This window comes from Penicillium manginii, assembly GCF_028828005.1.
Source record: "Penicillium manginii strain IBT 31320 chromosome Unknown utg000008l:1.0-3226943.0:1.0-3228205.0, whole genome shotgun sequence".
Classification (NCBI taxonomy): Eukaryota; Fungi; Ascomycota; class Eurotiomycetes; order Eurotiales; family Aspergillaceae; genus Penicillium; species Penicillium manginii.
The window spans coordinates 2,125,000-2,146,131 of record NW_026643109.1 but is presented as its reverse complement, the minus strand read 5'-3'; the positions used below and the strand labels follow the sequence as shown (position 1 = coordinate 2,146,131).

The 21,132-nt window shown below is 41.4% G+C and overlaps 5 protein-coding genes across 5 annotated transcripts; 1 reads left to right on the top strand and 4 right to left on the bottom strand.

Annotated features, from left to right (window-relative positions):
- Positions 1-557: 557 nt before the first annotated feature.
- N7533_011423 (SDR family NAD(P)-dependent oxidoreductase) lies at positions 558-1,310 on the bottom strand (the record flags this gene model as incomplete). Its single annotated transcript, XM_057108073.1, has 1 exon — positions 558-1,310. The coding sequence occupies one exon, from the start codon at positions 1,308-1,310 to the stop codon at positions 558-560; it is 753 nt and encodes a 250-aa protein (XP_056955451.1).
- A 1,049-nt stretch (positions 1,311-2,359) lies between these two features.
- N7533_011422 (GMC family oxidoreductase) lies at positions 2,360-4,295 on the top strand (the record flags this gene model as incomplete). Its single annotated transcript, XM_057108072.1, has 2 exons — positions 2,360-2,590; positions 2,646-4,295. The coding sequence occupies 2 exons, from the start codon at positions 2,360-2,362 to the stop codon at positions 4,293-4,295; spliced, it is 1,881 nt and encodes a 626-aa protein (XP_056955450.1).
- Positions 4,296-4,953: 658 nt separating this feature from the next.
- Positions 4,954-5,778, bottom strand: N7533_011421 (Bcboa17; the record flags this gene model as incomplete). The annotated part of the gene is made up of 1 exon (XM_057108071.1): positions 4,954-5,778. One exon carries the CDS (start codon positions 5,776-5,778, stop codon positions 4,954-4,956), a length of 825 nt encoding a protein of 274 aa, XP_056955449.1.
- Positions 5,779-10,712: 4,934 nt separating this feature from the next.
- On the bottom strand, positions 10,713-11,885 carry N7533_011420 (uncharacterized protein; the record flags this gene model as incomplete). The annotated part of the gene is made up of 1 exon (XM_057108070.1): positions 10,713-11,885. The coding sequence occupies one exon, from the start codon at positions 11,883-11,885 to the stop codon at positions 10,713-10,715; it is 1,173 nt and encodes a 390-aa protein (XP_056955448.1).
- Positions 11,886-13,001: 1,116 nt separating this feature from the next.
- On the bottom strand, positions 13,002-13,860 carry N7533_011419 (RTA1 domain-containing protein; the record flags this gene model as incomplete). The annotated part of the gene is made up of 2 exons (XM_057108069.1): positions 13,002-13,651; positions 13,710-13,860. 2 exons carry the CDS (start codon positions 13,858-13,860, stop codon positions 13,002-13,004), a joined length of 801 nt encoding a protein of 266 aa, XP_056955447.1.
- Positions 13,861-21,132: the final 7,272 nt, after the last annotated feature.

Below are 21,132 nucleotides of genomic sequence, written 5' to 3'. Positions count from 1 at the left end.
TTGCAACAGAGAGCGATCCAAACAAGGCTACCAAAGCACTGGTCCCAGGCTGGTAACAACATCAAATAGGTCATTGCTTCAAGGGTGGGTTGGCTTCGCGAAACTTCGAAAGGAGGTTCCGGAACTGTTGAATTCCTTCTTGTAGAAATTAAGGGCGCGAAACGAAACCCAGATGAACTTATTATAACCAGACTAACAGGCCCTTTTTTTAGTTTAGACACCGACCGCACTTCCGGCCTTAAGATGATACAAGACAACTTGGGAATTGGTGCAACTGTCGTTGGTGATATAGTAGCAAATAAATTAGGCTTCGATGATCTATTCGAATATGTGGATAAACCACCAAGCGGCTTTCGCAGAACAAACCTTCCATTTTCAAAGGGTCGTAAATTGATTGCCTATGATCCGGCAATCCCATGAACATATCAGAACTAAATGCAGAGCTGGAGTCATATACTCCAGGTTTTTTTTTTATTCCTTCCGTATTCCTTCCGACTTTCTAAGGTCACCGATTAAACACCTCTCTCGGCCATCTCCTCGCCTGAAAAATCAGCACACTATGCCAGGAATCCCCCATCCACAACAAGCCGAGTACCTGTGATATAGGAAGCATCGTCGGAAAGGAGAAAAGCGATAGCGTTTGCGCACTCCCTTGGTTTTCCCAGGCGCTTGACAGCAATCGTGGTTGCAACTTGCGCAGATTCTTCGGGATTGGTGTTCGTCATGGGAGTCTCGATGACACCAGGTTGAAGCTCATTGACTCTGATATTTCGTGTTGCCCAGTCAAGAGCGGCGACGCGGGTTAGACCCCTGATGGCGTGTTTGCTAGCCGAGTATGCGGCGCGCTGTGGAAGACCACGATCCGCAAAGACGCTAGAAACATTGACAATAGCACCACCGCCAGATTTATCAATGGCTCCAAGTTGAGCTTTCATGCAATAGAACAAGGATGAAATATTGATACTAATAGTCTCATCCCAAACTTTTTTGGGGAGGTCGGTGATCTGACAATTCTCACCGGAGACACCGGCATTATTCACAGCGTAGTGAAGAGCTCCGAACTTGGCCAATGTGTTTTTCACAACTTTCTCGATCATGTCTAGGTCGGCGACATCTGCAATCTGAACAAGAACTTCGCCTCCCAGGGTTTGAATATTTTTCTCAACCTCACGGAGTGGACCTTCTCTTCTGCCCACGATGACGACTTTTGCACCTCTTTCAGCAAGGAGAATAGCAGTATCCGCGCCAATTCCTGTGCCAGCGCCAGTCACAATGACCACTTTATTTTTGAATTGGGTATTAATTGCCATTCTGGCTAGAAGAAGAAGAAAATAAGAATGATGGTAGCCGTAGTAAAATGAGAGAGCAGGTGACAGATTGTCAAAATTGAATTCGTTGAGGCTAGGGAACGACTGAGTAGTAAGTTTTTGGCTATTTATATACATTTCTCACAATATTAGCGTCGAATCCATGTAATACTTTCTAAATATAATCAAATTTCCACTGTCTTACTTGTTCACTCTATTGAAACGGTGAGCTGACATCCACTTCTCTACTTCTCTAACAAGACACTGTATGTGAATAAAAATTACCAAGCTCAATGTGCGTTATTGTTCGGTTATAATAATCACTTTAGTTCCGACAATTTACCTCGGGGTCCGTGCTAACTTTAACGGCGATGGCACTTTCGACAACTCCACGCTGACAGACTACTAACTCCTTCGGGACTATTTTTACTTCACATTCAGTTCTGCCGTTGTATGAAGACCGACTGTTCGAAAAAGGCCCCATACTGACAGACTACTAACTTAATCGAGGACATGGTCCAATCTCTAGAAAGAGTAAGTGCATAAAGTGGCTGCATCGCATTCGTCGTTTTGATTGGATTTGGCAGGCAATGTGGGGCGGGCTAGTAATATCGAAAATGAATAAATAATTACCATTAAGTTCAGTGGGGTTTTCATGTCTCCTTCCACAATCGGGAGATTCCATGCGAACACGAGTGGGTGGAGTTCGCTGGACGGGCTCGCAACCTATATCGATGGAACTCTTCAGCCCCAAAAATAGGCTCAAGGCTGGCGGTGGGTCAATACTATCGATCCGATGCAGAATGCTGCCTAATCTTGACGACCATACGAAGTAGAGGACCTGATTTTCCAGCCGACTCATCTGCTTTGCTTTCTAGGGCCTTGGATCTTTATCAGGGGTGTTCCAGCTTTCGGCTCTTCGTCTAATCATCAGCCCATGTCAAAGGGCTCATCTATAAAGCCCATAGTTGCCCTGCCATGAAGAGCGATTTGATCGACTTTCCACTTGACATAATCAAAACATCTACTCTTTTGAAAATATTGGCCTCGCGATGACAAACTCACCACCCATAACCACGGCCCTGGAAGCCGACTACGTGATTGTCGGCGGAGGAACGGCAGGTTTGGTCTTGGCGTTGCGACTGTCCGAGAACCCAAACACGTCGGTTATCGTTTTGGAGGCAGGCAAAGATCTGATTCAGGATCCGAGGGTTCAGATCCCGGCACTTTGGACTACTTTGATGGGAACTGACGCGGACTGGCAATTCCAAACCGCTCCCCAAGTAAGTGAAAGCCATAATGCCCCTTCGTCAAACCTTGATCTAATGATCAAACTAGAGTCTCTTGGACAACCGATCCATCAAATCTCCTCAGGGCAAAGCTCTAGGTGGATCATCTGGAATCAATGCTCAGGCCTTCATGGCTCCTACTAGAGCAACTATCGACGCCTGGTCCAAGCTAGGAGCAGCTGGTTGGACATGGGAGCAATTGCGTCCATACTACAAGAAGGTTTATAGCCTACAGCTTCCCGATGAAGCTACCCAGAAACATATTGGTACTACTGGCTGGTTGGACAGAGATAGTCATGGATCTTCTGGTCCTATCAAGGTGTCTTTTTCAGCTGGCATCGAGAGTCCGGTGTTGAAAGAGTGGCTAGGGACATTTCAATCAATCGGTTATGGCATTACTGCCGATCCATTTTCTGGGCAGTCCAGTGGAGGCTACAGCACCCTGGCCGCTATTGACTCCGAGACAAAAACCCGCAGCTATGCAGCAACAGGCTATGGTCTTCCCGCCATGCAACGATCCAATGTACGGATTATAACCGAAACACTAGTGCGAAGAATTGAGTTCGATTCCGACAGCATCGGGGATCGTAGTCCGGAGAAATCCAGTCAGCCTAGCATAGCCTTGGCAACTGGTGTTCAGATTTTGCTTCAGAATCAAATCCATAGCGTGAGAGCCAACAGGGAGGTAATCATCTCGGCTGGGGCGATAAACATCCCAAAGCTTTTGGAATTATCCGGCATCGGGAATCGCAAGATTCTAGATCAGCTCCATATCCCACTCGTGATTGATAACCCGAACGTCGGCGAAAATCTCCAGGATCATCTCATGAGTGGAATAAGTTTCGAAAGTGTGGATAGCGTACCGACAGCAGATGGCTTGATGCGTCAAGAGCCCGAGGCACTGCAAAGCGCCATGCATCTATATACTGAGCATAAGACCGGGCCCCTCACGAGCCCGGGAATGCAATCCGGCGCTTTCATGCCGTTCCGCACTGATTCTGGCGGCGAAGCTTATCAAAAGGAGGATTCCACTAGCATGCAAGAGTACCTGGACAAATGGCCGATTACCGCTGACCAGCGCGAGAAAGAGATCCGCCACATATTAAGCCAACCGGGTGCACCAACATCTTCCCAGTTAAACTTTTTGGCGCAGGTGAACTTGCATGAGACTGGAAAAACATTTGTGGGCCAAAACCTGTTGCCCGGCAATTTCATTAGTCTGGGACTCCTTCAAACACTGCCATTCTCCCGCGGCACGGTTCATGTGTCAAGCGTGGACCCGGCCAAACCGCCAGTGATTGATCCACGCTACTTCTCGCACCCGTTGGACCTCGACATTATGGCACGTGGGCTTTTGGATATTCATCAGATCCACAGAGTGAAGCCAATCTCAGAGCTTCTAAAGCCAAATGGACGACGCAATCACCCAGACGCCTTCCTGACAGATTTGGAAAGCGCAAAGAAATATCTCCAGGCAACTGCAACCTCTTCATATCATCCGTGTGGCACAGCTGCCATGTTACCTCTGTCTCGAGGGGGTGTGCTCGATGAAAATCTCCAAGTATACGGCACGAAGAATCTTCGAGTATGCGATGCCAGCATTTTTCCATTAATCCCTGCTGCCAATATTATGTCCACGGTCTATGCAGTGGCTGAGCGAGCAGCGGACCTCATCAAGGCTGGTTCAGAGGGGCAGTAGTCTCCTCAAGGTGAGCTTTGGGAAACCCACGACAGGTATTTCCGAAACAAACATCGAGCGTGGGTAGCTGGAGCCCAATAAATTTAATAAATGAAGCATTAATCCTTCTCTCTTTGTCAGTCAAGGTTGTGGCTCTGCATCTTGTTATTCTGTTATCTAACACAAATTGAATTCACGAAATTTCATACATTAAATACATGATGATTCCTCTATAACCCTCACAGGATAAAATTCATTACTGAAGCCAAGCTCCCCATCTCTGGGAGACAAAAAGTTAGATTCAAACACTATTATAGATTTTTGCAAAATTTGGACGCGACCAGATTTTGTAAATTTCTTCAGTGGATAGAAATCCGGATTTTTCTCCCCATATACTAATTAATATATAGTCCTCCAGCTCGAAACTTATTTAAGCTTTCCAAGGTAGTCGATAATTCATAAAATGAGACTATCCACGATATGTTTGATTCAGGTGGCAGCATGGATAGATACGTACCAATGGCGAGAAAGCATAACTTCCAAAGTTAATCTTCATTCGATTCGGCTACATTGGCTACCACATAAATTACCTGCTATGAAGAAACGCATATCGGGAAATAGTAACCAAGTTCAAGAGCGAGAATCCGCGCAATTATGAAACCTCCATCCTTATTTTGTGCTATACCGAGGAAAGACTCACTTCGCGCCACTTTTCATCCGAGGCAGCAAGTGCATCACTCGCTGCGCGGCCATATTCAACCGCTTCAGGGCCAATAAGCAGGCGTAGAGGCGGCTCCTTATCGTCCAAAACTTTCAAGATAATAGCCGCAATCTTGCTCGGGATAGAAGGCTCGCTTCCGTTGGATTTGCGAAGGGTCTCGACAAAGGCCCCCACTGTCGGCTGGTATGGCTCGCTAACTGGGGGCACATGCATCGAGGAGCCTGCCCAATCGGTCCTGATGCCGCCAGGCTCAAGTACGGTAATCTTGATACCAAGGGGAGCTACCTCTCGTGAAAGGACTGTCGAAAAGCCACCAACAGCCCACTTGGAGCATTGGTAGGCAGAAAGACCCGGAGAGCCAACGCGTCCGCCAAGCGAGGACACCTGGAAGATATGACCGCCTGACGTCTGCTGACGAAGGATAGGAAGAACTGCCTTCGAGACGAAGACTACGCCAAAAAGGTTTGCATCGACTTGAGACCGGAAGTCGTTGATGTCAATGTCCTCAACGGCAGCAGTGTTCGCGTATCCGGCATTGTTGATAACAACGTCGATTCGGCCGAATCTTTCATGTCCCGTTTTGACAGCCTGAATGACCTGATCATTATCGGTTACATCAAGGGCAACGGGGAGAACTCGGTCAGAGCCAAATTTCTCGACAAGGTTGGCGAGCTGTTCTGGCTTTCGTGCGGTGGCGATGACAGAATCTCCATTGTTGAGGGCAGCTTCTGCTATGGCGAGGCCAAGACCACGAGACGATCCAGTGATAAACCAGACTTTCATAATGAACAGCAGAAGGGAGGATAAAATAAGAAATATTGAGTAGATTGAGGATGATGGGGTGGAGGGACACGGGATGTCATGGTATATTTATACTTACATGAGGATCATACAGACAACTTGAAACGGTCGATGGCCAATTGGCCCTTTGTAACGAGCAGTCGCAACCTTGTAATTGAGCATACAGCGCATATTGGAGCGTACAATCTCGTTGCGGTCAGCTCTCCCTGTCTTGTTCTTTTCTAGGATGGTATCTATGTATGGCATTATAGTCAGAACGCTAGCCTGAGTTTGAGAGTATCCTTACTTTACCGAACTAACCAAATCCAGACAATGGTTCACTTTCCCAAAGTAGTCAAACTCAGATACTACCCCGCCATGCACTTTGTTGTTTGGGGGCCAAATCCATCCCAAAAAGCTGGTCCAATAGGGTCATGCGCCGTTGTTTTTTGCAATATTTCATATTTATCTTGCAGATCGAGAGATTTCGCGCGAATACGAGCCGGTGGGGGCAGTTTGTCGAAATGTAGTTGAATCGCTAGCGGGCCGAGCTGCTGAATGATCTAGATAAGTAGTGCAAGCCAGATACGAATGATGTGTTTGACAGCCACAGATTAAGACGGCTGAGGAACTTCGTCCCATGCTAGCGGATTATGTTGGGGTTGCCCTATGCTTTACAGCAAATGGAAGACTTTGGGTTGGCAGCATTGTCGACGAAGTATCAGTCTAAGACTAAAGGTCTACAGTATAAGTAGAGGTATCTTGCCCTCAACCACAGAGTTCATATTTCACAGCAGTAATAAGTACGCAACATTATTACCTTTCTATTATTTTTACGGTCTGCTTTCAATTAATTTCTGGCTCTTCACTATGCCTCTTTGGCGCATCTATCATGCCACCGAGGCGCTCTCGGTTGCAGACTAGGCTGAACTCGCCCAGATCGTGACCAACCTCTATTCCACCCCACCCCACCCCGGGGCACTCTGCCCGCGTTTTACGTCGACGTGATATACATCGAAGTCCCTCGGAATAATTTTTTTTGTGGCCGGCAGTCCCCTAAATGATTTTGTTCAATTCAGCATCGAGCATCTCGCCAACCACGTGAACAAGGATCCCGAGCGTTTGATTAGCTTCCATCGACCCATCGACGATGCGCTGATTCCCTTCTTGAAGGAGCGAAGAGTCGAATGGGGGTACATCTTGGTTAATGGAATCCGCGAGGAATGGCAGATTAATGGCTTTGCTCCACCCCCCTTTCTTAGTGATGCTGAGCGACTTTGGGCCAAGGAAGGGTCCGCCGTGCCATACTAAGGTTTCCGACGAGGAGATACTATCGATTTGATGGAGATGAGGTTTTTGTCTATAGGGGAGTTGTATCTGGGGTCCAAGTGAGCTACCGGAAATATCTGTCAAGCCAAAACGGTTGTCATGTTCGCGTTTCTACTGAAGTACCATATTTTTTATTACCGACAGATGTTTGAGCTTACCTAGAGTACGTCAATGTTATTGATTGAGAGTGTACATTTCGGGAAGGGACTGAGTTACTTGTAACGTACGATAGTTAGTAGACGTAAACCGAGTGTTATTGATGTTGAAGTAAAACGAACTCGTCATTAACTATTTCAAAAATTCTTCAAAAATAACCACATGATACGCAATAATATCTAGTGCTTTTCTTTAAGTTTTATAGACTTTTTGGAATATTTTCAAAGTTCATTTCAATCAGAATAGAAATTTACATAAATTCTAACTAAGCTTAAGACAGTAAGGGCTACTTGATCAGAAATCTTCTTTTAAAATCTACAATTAAAACTCTTCTTATTCAAATTATATAAAAAAATGAATTAGAATATAGAAAATAGCCTTATACTATATAATAAAATATGGGAATTTTAGAATAGCCACAGTAGTTAGTACCTTCTAGCTGGAAAGTGGATCTCTGAACGTACTAGATCCACCACACGTCGAAACGGAAGGTGTATCTTTACCAAATTTCGTGGCTTCAACAAAAAGCCCCGCGAGAAAGCACTCTAACATATGCTAACTGTAGGAAAGTTGACCCGGTGGAACGGTCCGTGTTAATCTAAGGAGGGGTTGAGAGATCTTCTATCCGCTGTGCAGAATGAGAGATTCTGCCCGAATACGAGTTGGTGGGGTCATTTATGTATGTTTTTTTGGGGAATTTGATGCCTCAGGCATAAAGATCGCCCCAGTCCCTGAACATCACACATCTTACATGGATTTTCATTTTACAGTTCTGAGCTTCTCTCAATTTCAAATCTCTTGTTGAGGGCCTCTCAAAGGTTTCAGCCTTTCTGTTGTGCTCACGACGCATTGTTTACTAGCCCGCCACGACATTTTTTCAAAAATATGTTGGAGGAACTGAACATGCTATTGTAGCCTTTTAGAGTAGCTCTCAGTACTCCGTAGTCCATGGCTACTACTTTAAGCAAGACCCAGGCATGTCCAGCGACCTCATTGCTTTGTTTTCTTGACTCTGTAATAGAGGCCCCCTTCTCCACTATCAACAATAATGCTAAAACCATTATCTTCAAAACTACCACCGGTTTCTTTTGGGGGGGGTTGACAAAAGTATGTTGACATTCTTAATATAAAACTTACCCATCTTCGAGTCATTCAGCTTAACCCTGCTAGGTGTGGTTGTTTATACATAGTCATCGGCCGAGTGGATAGCACACGTACTTTGCTAGGCGGTCAAACTTCGCTTCTCTTGGCCAATGACCCCTTTATTTTTTTCCCCGCAAATTTTGACTCGATGGGCCAGTAAAACTCAGCAAGGATGTGGCTGAAGCCGTTGCCAACGCTTATCTGATGGATTTATGGGTAAGTAAACATGCCTTCGGGCTAAATAGGAAGGAATAGTAGCTTACCAGTTGTTGCTAGCGAAACTTGACCTGCTCATTTAGCATGCAAACTTTTCCTCGTATCGGGAGTCACTCCAGTTCGGCTAATGATCTACGCAGTTTACACGCTAATTTGAGATCGTAATAACCGTGAAGATTTGCCTTATCTGCGTCTCACCAGGTCACCTGGGCCAGTGGTCATCGGGAACGGGACCCGACTCGAGCTCTGCAAAGGAGAGACCAAACGAACAGTTTGATTTTGAACGACATAGAGCTCAATATGCCCCCCAAGGGCGAAGGGGAAGACCCCCCCAAATACGGGTTTCCAATTTGTTGCGGAAGATCCATCGTCTGGCAAAATTACGTCGAACAACCTTCACAAAGTACGATCTCATGCCGGAAAATGGATATGGCGCCAACTTCGACATGGTCGAGACAATGCGAACACCAGGCCCGGACGCAATCATCTCGACTCCGACTCCGCCGTGTCAGATACACATCGAATCCCAGAAATGTCGGAACCAAAAGAATCCCGACCATTCGAATTGCCATGTACTTCGTCGGCAGCGCAGTCATCAAAAATACAAACCCTAGAGGACGATTGCATCGAAAACCCCCAAATAAATATGGAGCCTTCAACGCCACGAACTGATTCCATTTCTGGCATATTAGATCCATTCCAAAGTCATATATCGCCCTCTCCTCTGTCAGATGAGCTTGTTAGCCATTCAATGCAATACTGTAGGCCAGGGCTACCCACGCTACCGAATTTGGTCCACTAACCTATCCTCTTAGGTCTATCTGTACTTTGGCCCGAGATGATGCCACGATCTTCAATAGGTGTGAATCATGCTGGCGTTCAAGGCTGGTTCTCAAACTCCCTCTCAAATTCAGCTCTTCACAGTGCGATGCTCTTTGGATCTTATTCCCACCGCCGGGTAATGTGGCAAATGAAAAGACAAAGCTACTTCAGTACCGATGATGAACGGAACATGGCGATTTGTGAATCAGATTCAATCAAACGGATAAATTTGGCGATTCAAAATCCACGCGAGGCAGCCACCGATTCTATTATCTTATCCGTCCTCTGTTTAGCCACCAATCGAGAACGTCCGATAGGTGATCATTTTCAGAAGTCGCCATTCCAGTCACCACTGCGCAGTTTGCAATGGCTTAATGTATATGGCCGACTATCTTCAAACCCAGTTCACCAGGCCGGGTTAGTACAGTTAGTACAGCTCAAGGGTGGGTTGGAGAAAATCGAGATACCTGGTCTTGCTGGGGTCATAGCCTAGTAAGTCTTGATAAATGGAAAGGACACTGGGTTTCATTCTGGATGTTGCTCTGACGCAGAGACATGAAAATAGCTCCAGTGTATTAGGCGCAAGCAGATTTTTGACCCGACCATATTTCACCTATATTCCCCTTCAGCCAGGAATTTCATTGATGCTGGAGGATGTCATCAACTCACAAGTTACTCGGACCTATTCACCGACAGATTTATACGATGAATTCCCCGTCACCTCTGAAATGCAACATATTTTCCGGGCCTCCCGTTCATACCTTGCCTTGGTCCAGACATACCAAGATGGTATTCCTATAGCCATGGTCACACTAGCCGACTACCGAAATTTGGTACAATGGCACATTATGTCTCTTTCACCGGTCAGTGAGCTAGAAGGTAACATCGATGAGCTATCCCCATTATATGAACCTTGTCGGCTGGCGCTCATCATCATGGGAGTTGGAGTTATATTTCCTCTCCCCCCTCAGTCAGCTCCTTTATTGTATCTCGCAGAAATGCTGCAGACGGATATCCGATCAAAGACAGATATAACTCAAAGTCTTTCTTTGGTGGGTCGCAAAATTAAACTCTGGTGCCTTATTGTCGGCACTATTGCGGCATCTGGATCGGCAGTCAGAGCGTGGTATATGGAAGAGCTCGCATTCCATGCTCAATTGCATTGTCGACCTGAGTGGAGTGAGATCAAGCGAGATTTGAACGGAATTTTGTGGCTGGATAGCGCTTGTGAACTGGCAGGGAGCCGAATATGGGTGGAAGCCTTGAGCCTTTCAAATAGAAAGGATCTCTTCAGGCATACCCAAAGACATTGATAATCGGTCAAGCCAACTGTCCTCAGACTCTGCTTTGTGAGGACCGCGAAATCCGTTCATGCATTTGCCAGGGACATTTAAAGCAGAATAATGGTCTTCAAACCGATCCCAGCCTCTGCTCCCCGATGAAGATAATGGTCTATTGGACATGGAGTATCTGCGTCGGTCCCCATCGGACTTGAGGCCCGCTGACAGCTGGTGGAGTAGTGAAACGGCCGATCCGATTCCTTCGAGTGAGAACCGCGTCAGGTTATCGGCAGCAGCGGTTGGAATTAACCCAATGAAATCAACTCTCTTCTCAGGAAGGTTTTCCTGGCAACCCATCAGTATGTCATTCTGAATTTCACGGAGGAAGTATCGACAATCATCAATTCGAGTTAATAAATGCTGCCTCCGGTTTTCATCATTCTCATCGCTCCGCACAAGCACTTTTGTCTCCGCAAAAAGACCAGGGCAACTAGCGATTTGATGAAATGCATACTCGATCAGCTCTCCCAGGCGACTAGCCCTTCCGCGTTGCTCTTCTTGTTTCACGACCTGTGGGATAGCATCTTGCCATTCACGATCTTCCAAAAAACATCTCTCCCCGCACATAAATGCGTCATATACAATGAATCCTCGAAATGAGACAAGCAAAGTCCGTGCTAGCCCTTTGGTGTGCGCTTGAGGCCCTCGAAGCCGAACAAGGGAGGAGATTCCACGCGAATGGAGCAGCCATGATGTTTGCCCCGTTGCATTTGACAACTCATATACGCCAAGCAAAATAGCCGTAGCCAATGTATCATCTGATCTGGCTAAGGAAGGTTTCTTTAATGCTTGTCCCAAGTGCTGCAGTGCGCGTCCGTACACCTCGCGGCTGGTTGATATCTGTGGGTTGTCTCCGTGATTTCGACCTAGATGTAAGCTTCCCAGACTACGCATTGCCCAGTCGAGAGCTTTGCTGAAACGAAACTGAGAGCTGCGTGCCAATTCCATCCAGTTAAGTTCAACACGAGTGCTATATCCGTGAAATTGTCCCGAGAAATTGGCCTCCACAAACGCACAAAACCCTTCTCTGTATTGCTCGTTCATAGTTTGATTGACCAAACTCGGTGCTATCGTTTCGTCCATTGAAGCAGCAGATTGGGGCATCTTTTCTCGAGCGTGATCTGTATATGACGCTAGAACTTGAACCTCGCGTTGAAGTGGCTGCTTGGACTGGGGCTGGCTTTCGGGTGGTCTCTGAGATACTCCAGAATGATAAAGAAATTTCCGCGCTCTTTCATACCCAGGGCACTTTAAGCCTCGCCCTTGACATATGTTGCAAGCAGGAAGAGTCTCATCGCACTAGGGTTGGATTGTTCACAATAATTCCATCGTAGGTCGCTGTGGGGTGGCTTGGCTTACCTTAACCCGACGCTTGAGGCAGGCTAGACAGCCTTTACTCCGCAGTATACCGCCCATCAGAAAATCTTCCAATCCACAGGTCAATGGAAGTCAGGGGAAATTTGGTTTCTTTTCAATGGTGGCTTGATTCCTGCTTCAGCTGAGCTGACGTGAGCGTGACAGTTCCAGTGGTTTTTGTGGGGACTGGGATAACCTGCCCCACATGGTCAGTCGCAGTCTAGAATGAGCTGGTAAACTTTTGGGCACACGAATGCCAAAGCGTTCCTAGTTCTCGAGCAGCTTTTCTAAAAAGAAAGAAAGAAAAAAGAGAAAGTTGAATCACAAACAGACTTCTGATCGCTCAAGTTTGTTCTACTAAGAGGGATCCCTGGGTCAGCAGGGTCCTACTCATCGCTCGGTAGGGTAAATGAAAAATTTAATACTTAGATTCTAAGGCATCAAATATCAATCAAGTCGAGGCATGAAGGCATGAATAATGAAAAATATAGTGGCGACGGAGGTGAGAAGGGAACCTATGAGGTAGAACTGGGGGCACCAGATTTCAAGTCACCTAACATATTACACGTAATCAACAACACAAATTCAATATTAACTTGCCAACCGCAACATCTTTTTATGAAGTCTCAAATACCGGATCGGTCAGTCTACTTTTTAAAGAATGTTTGGTAGGGTCTATGGGGTCTCTGTGACGGTTTCAAGCTTGACATTTTTTAGTATCCATTATAGTAGGAAAATACAAAATTAGATATTTATTCATACGACCTGTTTTTAACGGCATAATTTGACCTTGTATGTGTATGTGTGGGCTCGGATCTTTCGCCCATAATATGGTCACTTCGTTTTTCACAGGCACACTTTTCATCACACATCTTGAAGGTTTACATAATTGTCAACGACAGGGCCCTTTCCCACCAAGATCTTACCCGGATGGACAAAGTGGAAGATTGCCTGTACAAAGAACATCGGAATCGTGTCAAAAATGTACATGTAAACCTCATGTGAGTACACATATCCATCAGTTCCGCCAACATACTCGATGATGCGAAATACACATCGTCCAATGACCAATGCAGATACCAGAAACAGAATATGCAGAAGTCGACGCCATGGACCACCAATAATATGGAGATTAGCCTTCCCCAGTCGACGCTGGAAAACGACAGAGACGTAGAGGAAGAATCCGAAGAAAATCAGTTGAACAATCAATCCAACAACTAGGATCTTCTGTCCAAGGCTGCGCATACTATCGACAGTCTGCATACCACCACCACCTAGCTGTAGGAGGAAAGCGGTAGTGTCTCCCGATACGAATATTTTTGTCACCTTGCGAGGTGCCACGATGGATAGATGAGGCTGGCCCACGAAATTGACGATTCGGCCGTAAGTCATGTAGATTGTCGCGGCGTAAAGAGATGGTGGGAGAATGATGAACATGGATTGGCAGATATACGAGACAAGGCTATCCGGGCTTCGTGCAGAGATCAAACGGAAAATGTAGCCAAGCATCATCACTAGTAGCATATATTAGTAACTTCCTGTTCTAGGACATTTCTTGTGATTAGTCCTCACTGAAAGCACCGATAAGAAAAGCGGTAAAAAACCACGTTCTTGTCTTGATCATTTGCCAAAGATGAAAAAATGCGCTCGATCCGAACAACAACATTGCAATTGTAGCACCTGCCTTGGTAGGCTCGTAAGGATAGTAGGTTGAAGACCCCATTGTATGCAAAGATTTTCACCCTAGTAGCTTCAATGGACAACTTTTCAAATAAATCAAAGTAGTCATAAACAACCCTGAGGTCGATGATTCTGCAGCTTTGGAGGGGGGGGGAACAGAATAAAGAAAATAGAAAAGAATGAGCGGGGTGGTGAACGTCAAATTTTGACGCAGTGTTTTGGTAGAAATAAAGGACTGTAGAAAGTTCGGATCAGGAACTTCTTTGAATGAACTGTTTGCGGATCAGAGAGAGAGATATTTAGTCTACTACCTAGGTACATTGATCCAACAGGCAGCCATCGAGTGGACCTCAAACTAGACCAGGGGTTGTGTTGGTGATCCACCAGAATATTGTTTCATGTCACTATTCCTTTGATCGGAGACATTACTAATTATATACCGGCAAAGATAGCAGGCTGCTTATACGCGGAACGGAAAGGTTTCAATCGGTTCGCGTTAGCCAAATGCACCTAGTTCCAAGGTGGAAGAAAGTTTGTCCCCGATCAATATATTGCGGCGTAATTAACGCTCTCATCATCCTTGGCAAGGGATAAAAAAGAGTTCCAACAAAGTTATACTTTTACCGCTTTCTAAAAGCCCTAGATTTGCCATTTTGATGTGTTTTAAAATCGACTAAAGTATATTTAATCGCTGCCAGTAGAGGCCACAATAAACGGTTGATCCGGATATGTACCCTAGGCATACTTTTATATCTTGTACGGAATATGTTTGTTAGAGAAATTTTTAGCTAGATGGAGTTTCATAGTTTAATTCCGACTAATCGCGTTGACAGCAGTACTCGTATTCGTATCATATTTTCGATCCGTTTCCACTTGCCGTGGTACCCCGAAACCCACAGATAAAAAGAGCAGTGGGTTTAAAACGGCCAATTAGAATGGCCACTATACGCGTATACAAAATAGAATTCTTATGTTACTACGCCAAGTTGGTAACGTGTGGGCTCTCACATCCTTCAAACTTGAATATTAAGTTTTGCTTTTGCCTCAAGCTCGCATGAGTGGTTGGTCGCCGACGGTAAGGCCAGCCACACAGTTCAGTCCAATGTTTATTGTCGGAGTTGAGCGACGGCGTAAAGACTAGTACGGTCGGATATAATTCCAGGAGAGCTTTTCTAGGGAGAGACTGAAGCGTCAACCTGGAATAGGAAAAGTGGTAATCTTTGTCCTTTGCAGTTCAAAATTAATTACAATAAGTCGTCAAACCAGTCAAACCTTGACTAGATCCAATTTTCAACACTTTCAGCCCAGATCTATTTAAGGGTTCGGACCCAATATTTTCACAGTAGCAGTCCTTCCACGCAATCCTCATGGAAGATCAACCTCCGAGGTACTCCACGCTAGAGGCCGCTGGCTGGTCGGGTGATTCTTGGTTTCAAAATGGAGGCAATGTCAAAGGTATCAGTGACATACCTATCTCCCGCCACATTGTAACATATTGTAATATTGAATTTTGACATGGCTCACTGCATGATATCCTCCGGGACTATGATTCTCTATTGGCATATCACGGCCTCTTATCCCTCAACGAGGCCTGTCGCTTGATATTGCATCCTAGTATACCTTTCCACCATCCGGTATGTTCTACCTCCATTTGCTATCATTGATTCAAAGACGATATTTACATCTTTATGATCTACCTAGATATCTTTAGGAGGAGGGGGATTTCCAGGTCCTTTTAAGTCTGTGTTTCAATGATCTTCAGTTTGGCTCACGGTGGGGCCTTCCCAGCAGAAGACCTGGGCATGTATATAACTTGAAGTTCCAGTCTGCGGACCTTAATTAAAAGGTTTGAGCCCACTGGCAGATGTGTGAGTCTACTTTGGTTAAAATCCCTTGAAATTGACAGAGGCTCAGAGCCATAAAACTGCCAAGTGTATGTGAAGGACTAGATATCTAGGAGGGGAAGCAGTAACGGAAAGGCATATAATACTGAGGGTCTGAGATATTATAGCTGAAAGAGTAGTACTATGAGTCATTTTATCGCTCCAATGTTTCCATCAAGCAGGTCTCCGTGGCGCAATTGGCTAGCGCGTTCGACTGTTAATCGAGAGGTTGGAAGTTCGAGCCTTCCCGGGGACGCTTAATTTTTGTCATTTTTATTTTTGGCGGGGGTGCGTGCGGGTGCGGGTAGAGATGAGGGGATGATAGTGGAGTGTGCGTGGTGTTGTGGTAAGTGTGTGTGGTGGTGAGTGGAGTGGAGTGGGCCTTGTCTTTACAATCTAGAATGCTGCAGAGTACGCAGGCTGCGAGCCTATCTTGTAGTAGGTACTACTTACTGTCTTATCTTATTAGCCTCTCCATACTTAGGTTTACACGTTAAATGCACCTATCTCTTGATAGCCAGGCCAATGATAGCAGTAGTATTAAACGAAGGTATTAGGCTGAGAGAGAGAAGAAGAGAAGGAGAGAGGGAGAGAGGGAGAGAGGGAGAGAAGCTCCCATCACAACTATCTATATATAAGCAGCTGCCAGGGTCACATGCTTAAGGCATTTGCCCAGGCACCAAAGGCTCTGATTATTACATAGTCTCCCTCTTTAAAAGGTCTAAGCCCAAGGCCTTAGCTTCTTCATTAGTCTGGTGGTACAGGAGTATCATTATCGTTGTGATCTGCCTTAAATTTATAATTCTTCGTAGTGTCCAGCTATATTAAGAGCCTTATAGGAGGCCTAGACTTCTTAGGGTAGTGTAGATAGAAGAGAGTCATTTTCTCTGGAGTATTCTTAAAGCCACTTACGTAGTACTACGTGTTACGCGTTGCTAACTGGTCACGGTCAGTGGTTCAACAGTTAGTGAACTTACCTTATTCTCAAGGAGTAGAATTGTGAATTGCTGAAGGACGGCTGGAACTAGTGTTGTTCAGGCAACACCAGTAATCCTCAAGTATTGACTCGTAATTGTACTGTGGCTGTGCTAAGCCTTACACAGACTCAGATTCTGTTGAGTAACTTCGAAGGATATACTAGATAGAGCGCTAAGTAGGTTAGTCCGAAGAGCTCCCCTACTTGTAGTATATTTGTTACAGGGAGTGAGACTAAATAAAGAATAATCTAAAAGATATACTGTAGTAATTTAGATTGATTAATTACAAAGAACTAAATATATATGTGAAGAGAGTGTCCTATATATTTAGTGCTCCTTAGTATAGTATATTAGAAGGTATATCTAGTAGTATACTAGATTATACCCTTCTGGCTATCTATTAGTATATCTACTAGTATACTTTAAGGTTATATAGTACTTTTACTAGGTAATAGTCACCGTAGGCGGCATACTGAGATGCCTTACGCCTAAGGCTGACCCACACCCGCAGGTGTGGGTCAGCCGGACGTCAACGCAATTCGGTTCTCAACGCAACTTTTTGTTATTATTTTGATAACTACCACCACCAGCACCACCACCACAATGCCTAGTCAATACCAAGCAACCGAAGCACGTATTCAAACCGCTTGCTCAGCGGCTAGAGGTGTCAAAAACCCCAATATCGTAGTGTTGGTATGTGAATATAACGTCTTCGCGCACCGTCCCCGCACGTATTATAAAGACTGTGTATCTTGCACCACACACTATATAGCCTACAAATATCTAGATAATAAGTAAGAAGCTACATTGATAGACTGGATTAGACGTCTTAATAATCTATATATTCCGCCTATAGCTAGAATAGTAGTTATAAGTACTAACACATTATTACGTCAACAAAATTCTACTATAACTCCGTTTAGAAAAGACTAAATATACTATTTTATTAATAAATATCTCCCAAAAGACCTTAATTAGGTCTACTAAAAGCCTACAGACTAGGATTATATTACTACAAAAGAGATTAGGGGTTTAACTACTTAGTATAAGTATCTAGAACCTTTTTTAAAGAAGATCCTACTAAAGTATATCTATAATTTTGATAAAACTAGATTTTTACTTAGCTAGGATTGACTGTTAGATATTATCTTAAAGAATAGTTATCAAACTAAAACTTATTTATTTAAATACAGTCAGTTATTAACTAGAATTAAATATATTTTAGTTAATAGGTAGAAGATAGAGTTATATTTTATTGTACTAGGATTAGTTTATCTAATATAGTAGTATAAAAGTAGAATACTCTTAGAGGAGATAAGAATAACTATTTTAGAAACTAACTATTCTAATAATCTTCTTATAATTAATTAGCTTAAGTTTTTCTATTATAATACTAAGAATTATCTACTAAAAAAAAAAGATTTAGCTATAGCTTTTAATTATAGATAGGTATTATAGCTATCTTACCTATAAATTTCTTAAGCTATATAACTTCTTTAATATTATTCTATATTACTATCTATTTTATATAATATATCTTATTTAGCTACTTAATAGATCTCTATTCTATATATTAAAATAAGTCTATTAAACTAAAAATAATTAGATTACTTAATAGAGTAGAGATCCTTATAATATAGTAATTTTTTTTTCAGAAATTATACAAATTTAAGAGTAAACTTTATAATTATATACTATTTATAAATTATTTACTGATTATAATATTCTATCCTATAATCTAGGGCTAATTATTAATTATTTAGTAGCTATAACTATACTAAAGCTAGAATTATAAATATTTAATAGTTATAATAGTTTATTATTACTACTAATATAATCTAGTATTCTAAACAGCCCTCCTGATTAATTTAGTATACACTATATATATAATAAATTAAACTATATAGTAGAATTTAATAGTATTTCTAAAGAAATTAGCTACTAAATATATTGTATTAGGTAATTATAGGTATAGTCTATAAAGGATATTAGTTTATTAACTGATATATTAGAGAATTAATTACCTAAAAAACCTATAATTATATATAAATCCTAAAAGTAATTAGGTAAATTTAAAACCCTAACTACTAAAGATACTATCCACTATACCTACAATTAAAATATAAAGGATCAAAAAAGGAAGCTAATACACAGGTTTGCAAGATAATACCTTAGGTACCTCTAATATTATACTTATACTATATACACTAAAAAGAGATATATTTAGCTATCTGCTACTATTATCAGATAGTAACTAGCTATTATATAGGCCTAACTAGGAGGTAGTATTACTATAATAGTGAAAATAAAAAAATAAATTACGTTGAGAACTGAATTGTGTTGACGTCCGGCTAACCCACCCCCCTTAGGGGGTAGGTCAGCCTTAGGTATAAGGCATCTCAGTATACCGCCTACAGTAACTATTACTAGTATTTTTAGTGTAAGATAGGTAATAGTAGAAAGAATATCTGTTCTTATATTATACTAGCTATTTTATAATTTTGTATAGTATTAATTAATACAGTAAATTAGTAGCTAATTCTGACTATTAGCTATATAATCTATTTCTATATTTCTTTCCTAGAAATGTTTAGCTCTTAGTAGTCTATCTATAAACTATAGCCCCTTATATTATAGAGTCTGTAATATTACCTTCCTCTCTTCTTAGTTCTTATCCTTAAGAACCCCTTATAATTACTTACCTTTCTTAAGTAAGTATTAGTTCTTTCAGTTTTTAATTTTCTTTATTATCATTTATTATATCTAAATTTACTATTTCAAACTAAAATACAATAAGTATACTAATAATAATTACTTTACTTTTAGAATTAAATAGTCTAGTTATCCTATACTATTTCTTTATAATTATTATTTTATTTATAATAAATATTATATTATAAGTCTTTATATAAATAGTAAGAAGTATTCTACTTATACTAATTACGACTAAGTACATAAATAAAGCTTTTATACTAATAAAAAATAGAATAATTTATAGTAAAAGAAGTAAAAGATTTTAGTAAATCTTACAGAGACCTAAAAATAATTTCGTTAGTATTCTTGAAATGAATAAGATAATAGTAAAAAAACTTTACCTATAGAGATATTAATAGTTTCTAAAAATTTATAGTAGTTAGATATTAGATTATAACTTAGTAATATTAGATTATCTTAATAAAAATAATCTCTCTTTTCTTACTAAACTTTTAGAGTTTAATTACTTAACTAAGTAATAAGATATTTATTAGTTATTTACTAAATTAGACTTAAGTCTAATAAGGATAGTAGTATCTCTAGACTAGATGCTAAATATTTTCTAGACTATTATAGATATCTCTTCTCTTAATAAGTTTTTTTTTACTAATTCTCTAGTAAAACTATTAAATTAACTAGTAGTAGTCTATTAGATTCTTAATATATTTCTTCTAATTTACTAGATAGTATGATTTTCTATTAATATACTTTATATCTAGAATATTCTTGACTTTATATTTATTTTTAGTCTCTTTCTCTATTTCTATATTCATAATAAATTTAGTATTCTCTAGTATAATTTTAAGTAATAAGATATAAAATATTATATAAATATATTATATACTATCTAGTAGTTTTAAGTAATAATTAACTAGTTCTAAATTTCCTTTAATCTTAAATAGTCTTAGTTTTAGAAACTCTAACTTTGAATTTAGTTACTTAGTCTTAATATTCTAATATAGAAGATATACTTTCTCTCTTTTTTTAAAGTCTAGTCTTTTCTAGTAGAATTTATTATAGTAGTACTTTATTTATAGATTAAAAAACTTAGTATCTCTAGTTAACTAGAGATATATTTATTTAAGTTCTAAAACTAATAATCATAATAACTCTATTTCTATTTGTTTTTTAATTACTTTACTAATAATTAAGGAATTATAATTATAATTCATAAAGAATAGTATTTTCTTAGTAGTTATATATATACTATTATTATATATAAATTATACTAATAGTAATAGTCCTATCTAATTATTCCATTAGTAGTTTATATAGTATCTTAGAAACTATCCTAAGATTAATTTATTTTTTCTATCTAACTATTTATTTATAGATAGTGTATAGTAGAGAGTCTATAATTAATACCTTTAATATTTGTAAATAATTACTATAAAAAGCTTATCTCTATCTAAGATTATTTTTTAGGTATTCTATAGCTATTAAATATATATCTAAATAATAGGAATACTATAGTATTAGTATTATGAATATTATACTATAAAACTCTATAACAAAATACGCTAAAGCTCCGGCTATAACAACCGATAGGTAACACCTAAGTGGCACCCATGCCGACAGCTGAGCGGTACCTATACCGACGGCTGAGAGGCACCCGTACTGATAGCTGAGTGGCACCCGTGCTGACGCCTGAGTGACACTTATACTAATGCCTAAATAGCGCCTATATTGGCACCATTAGCT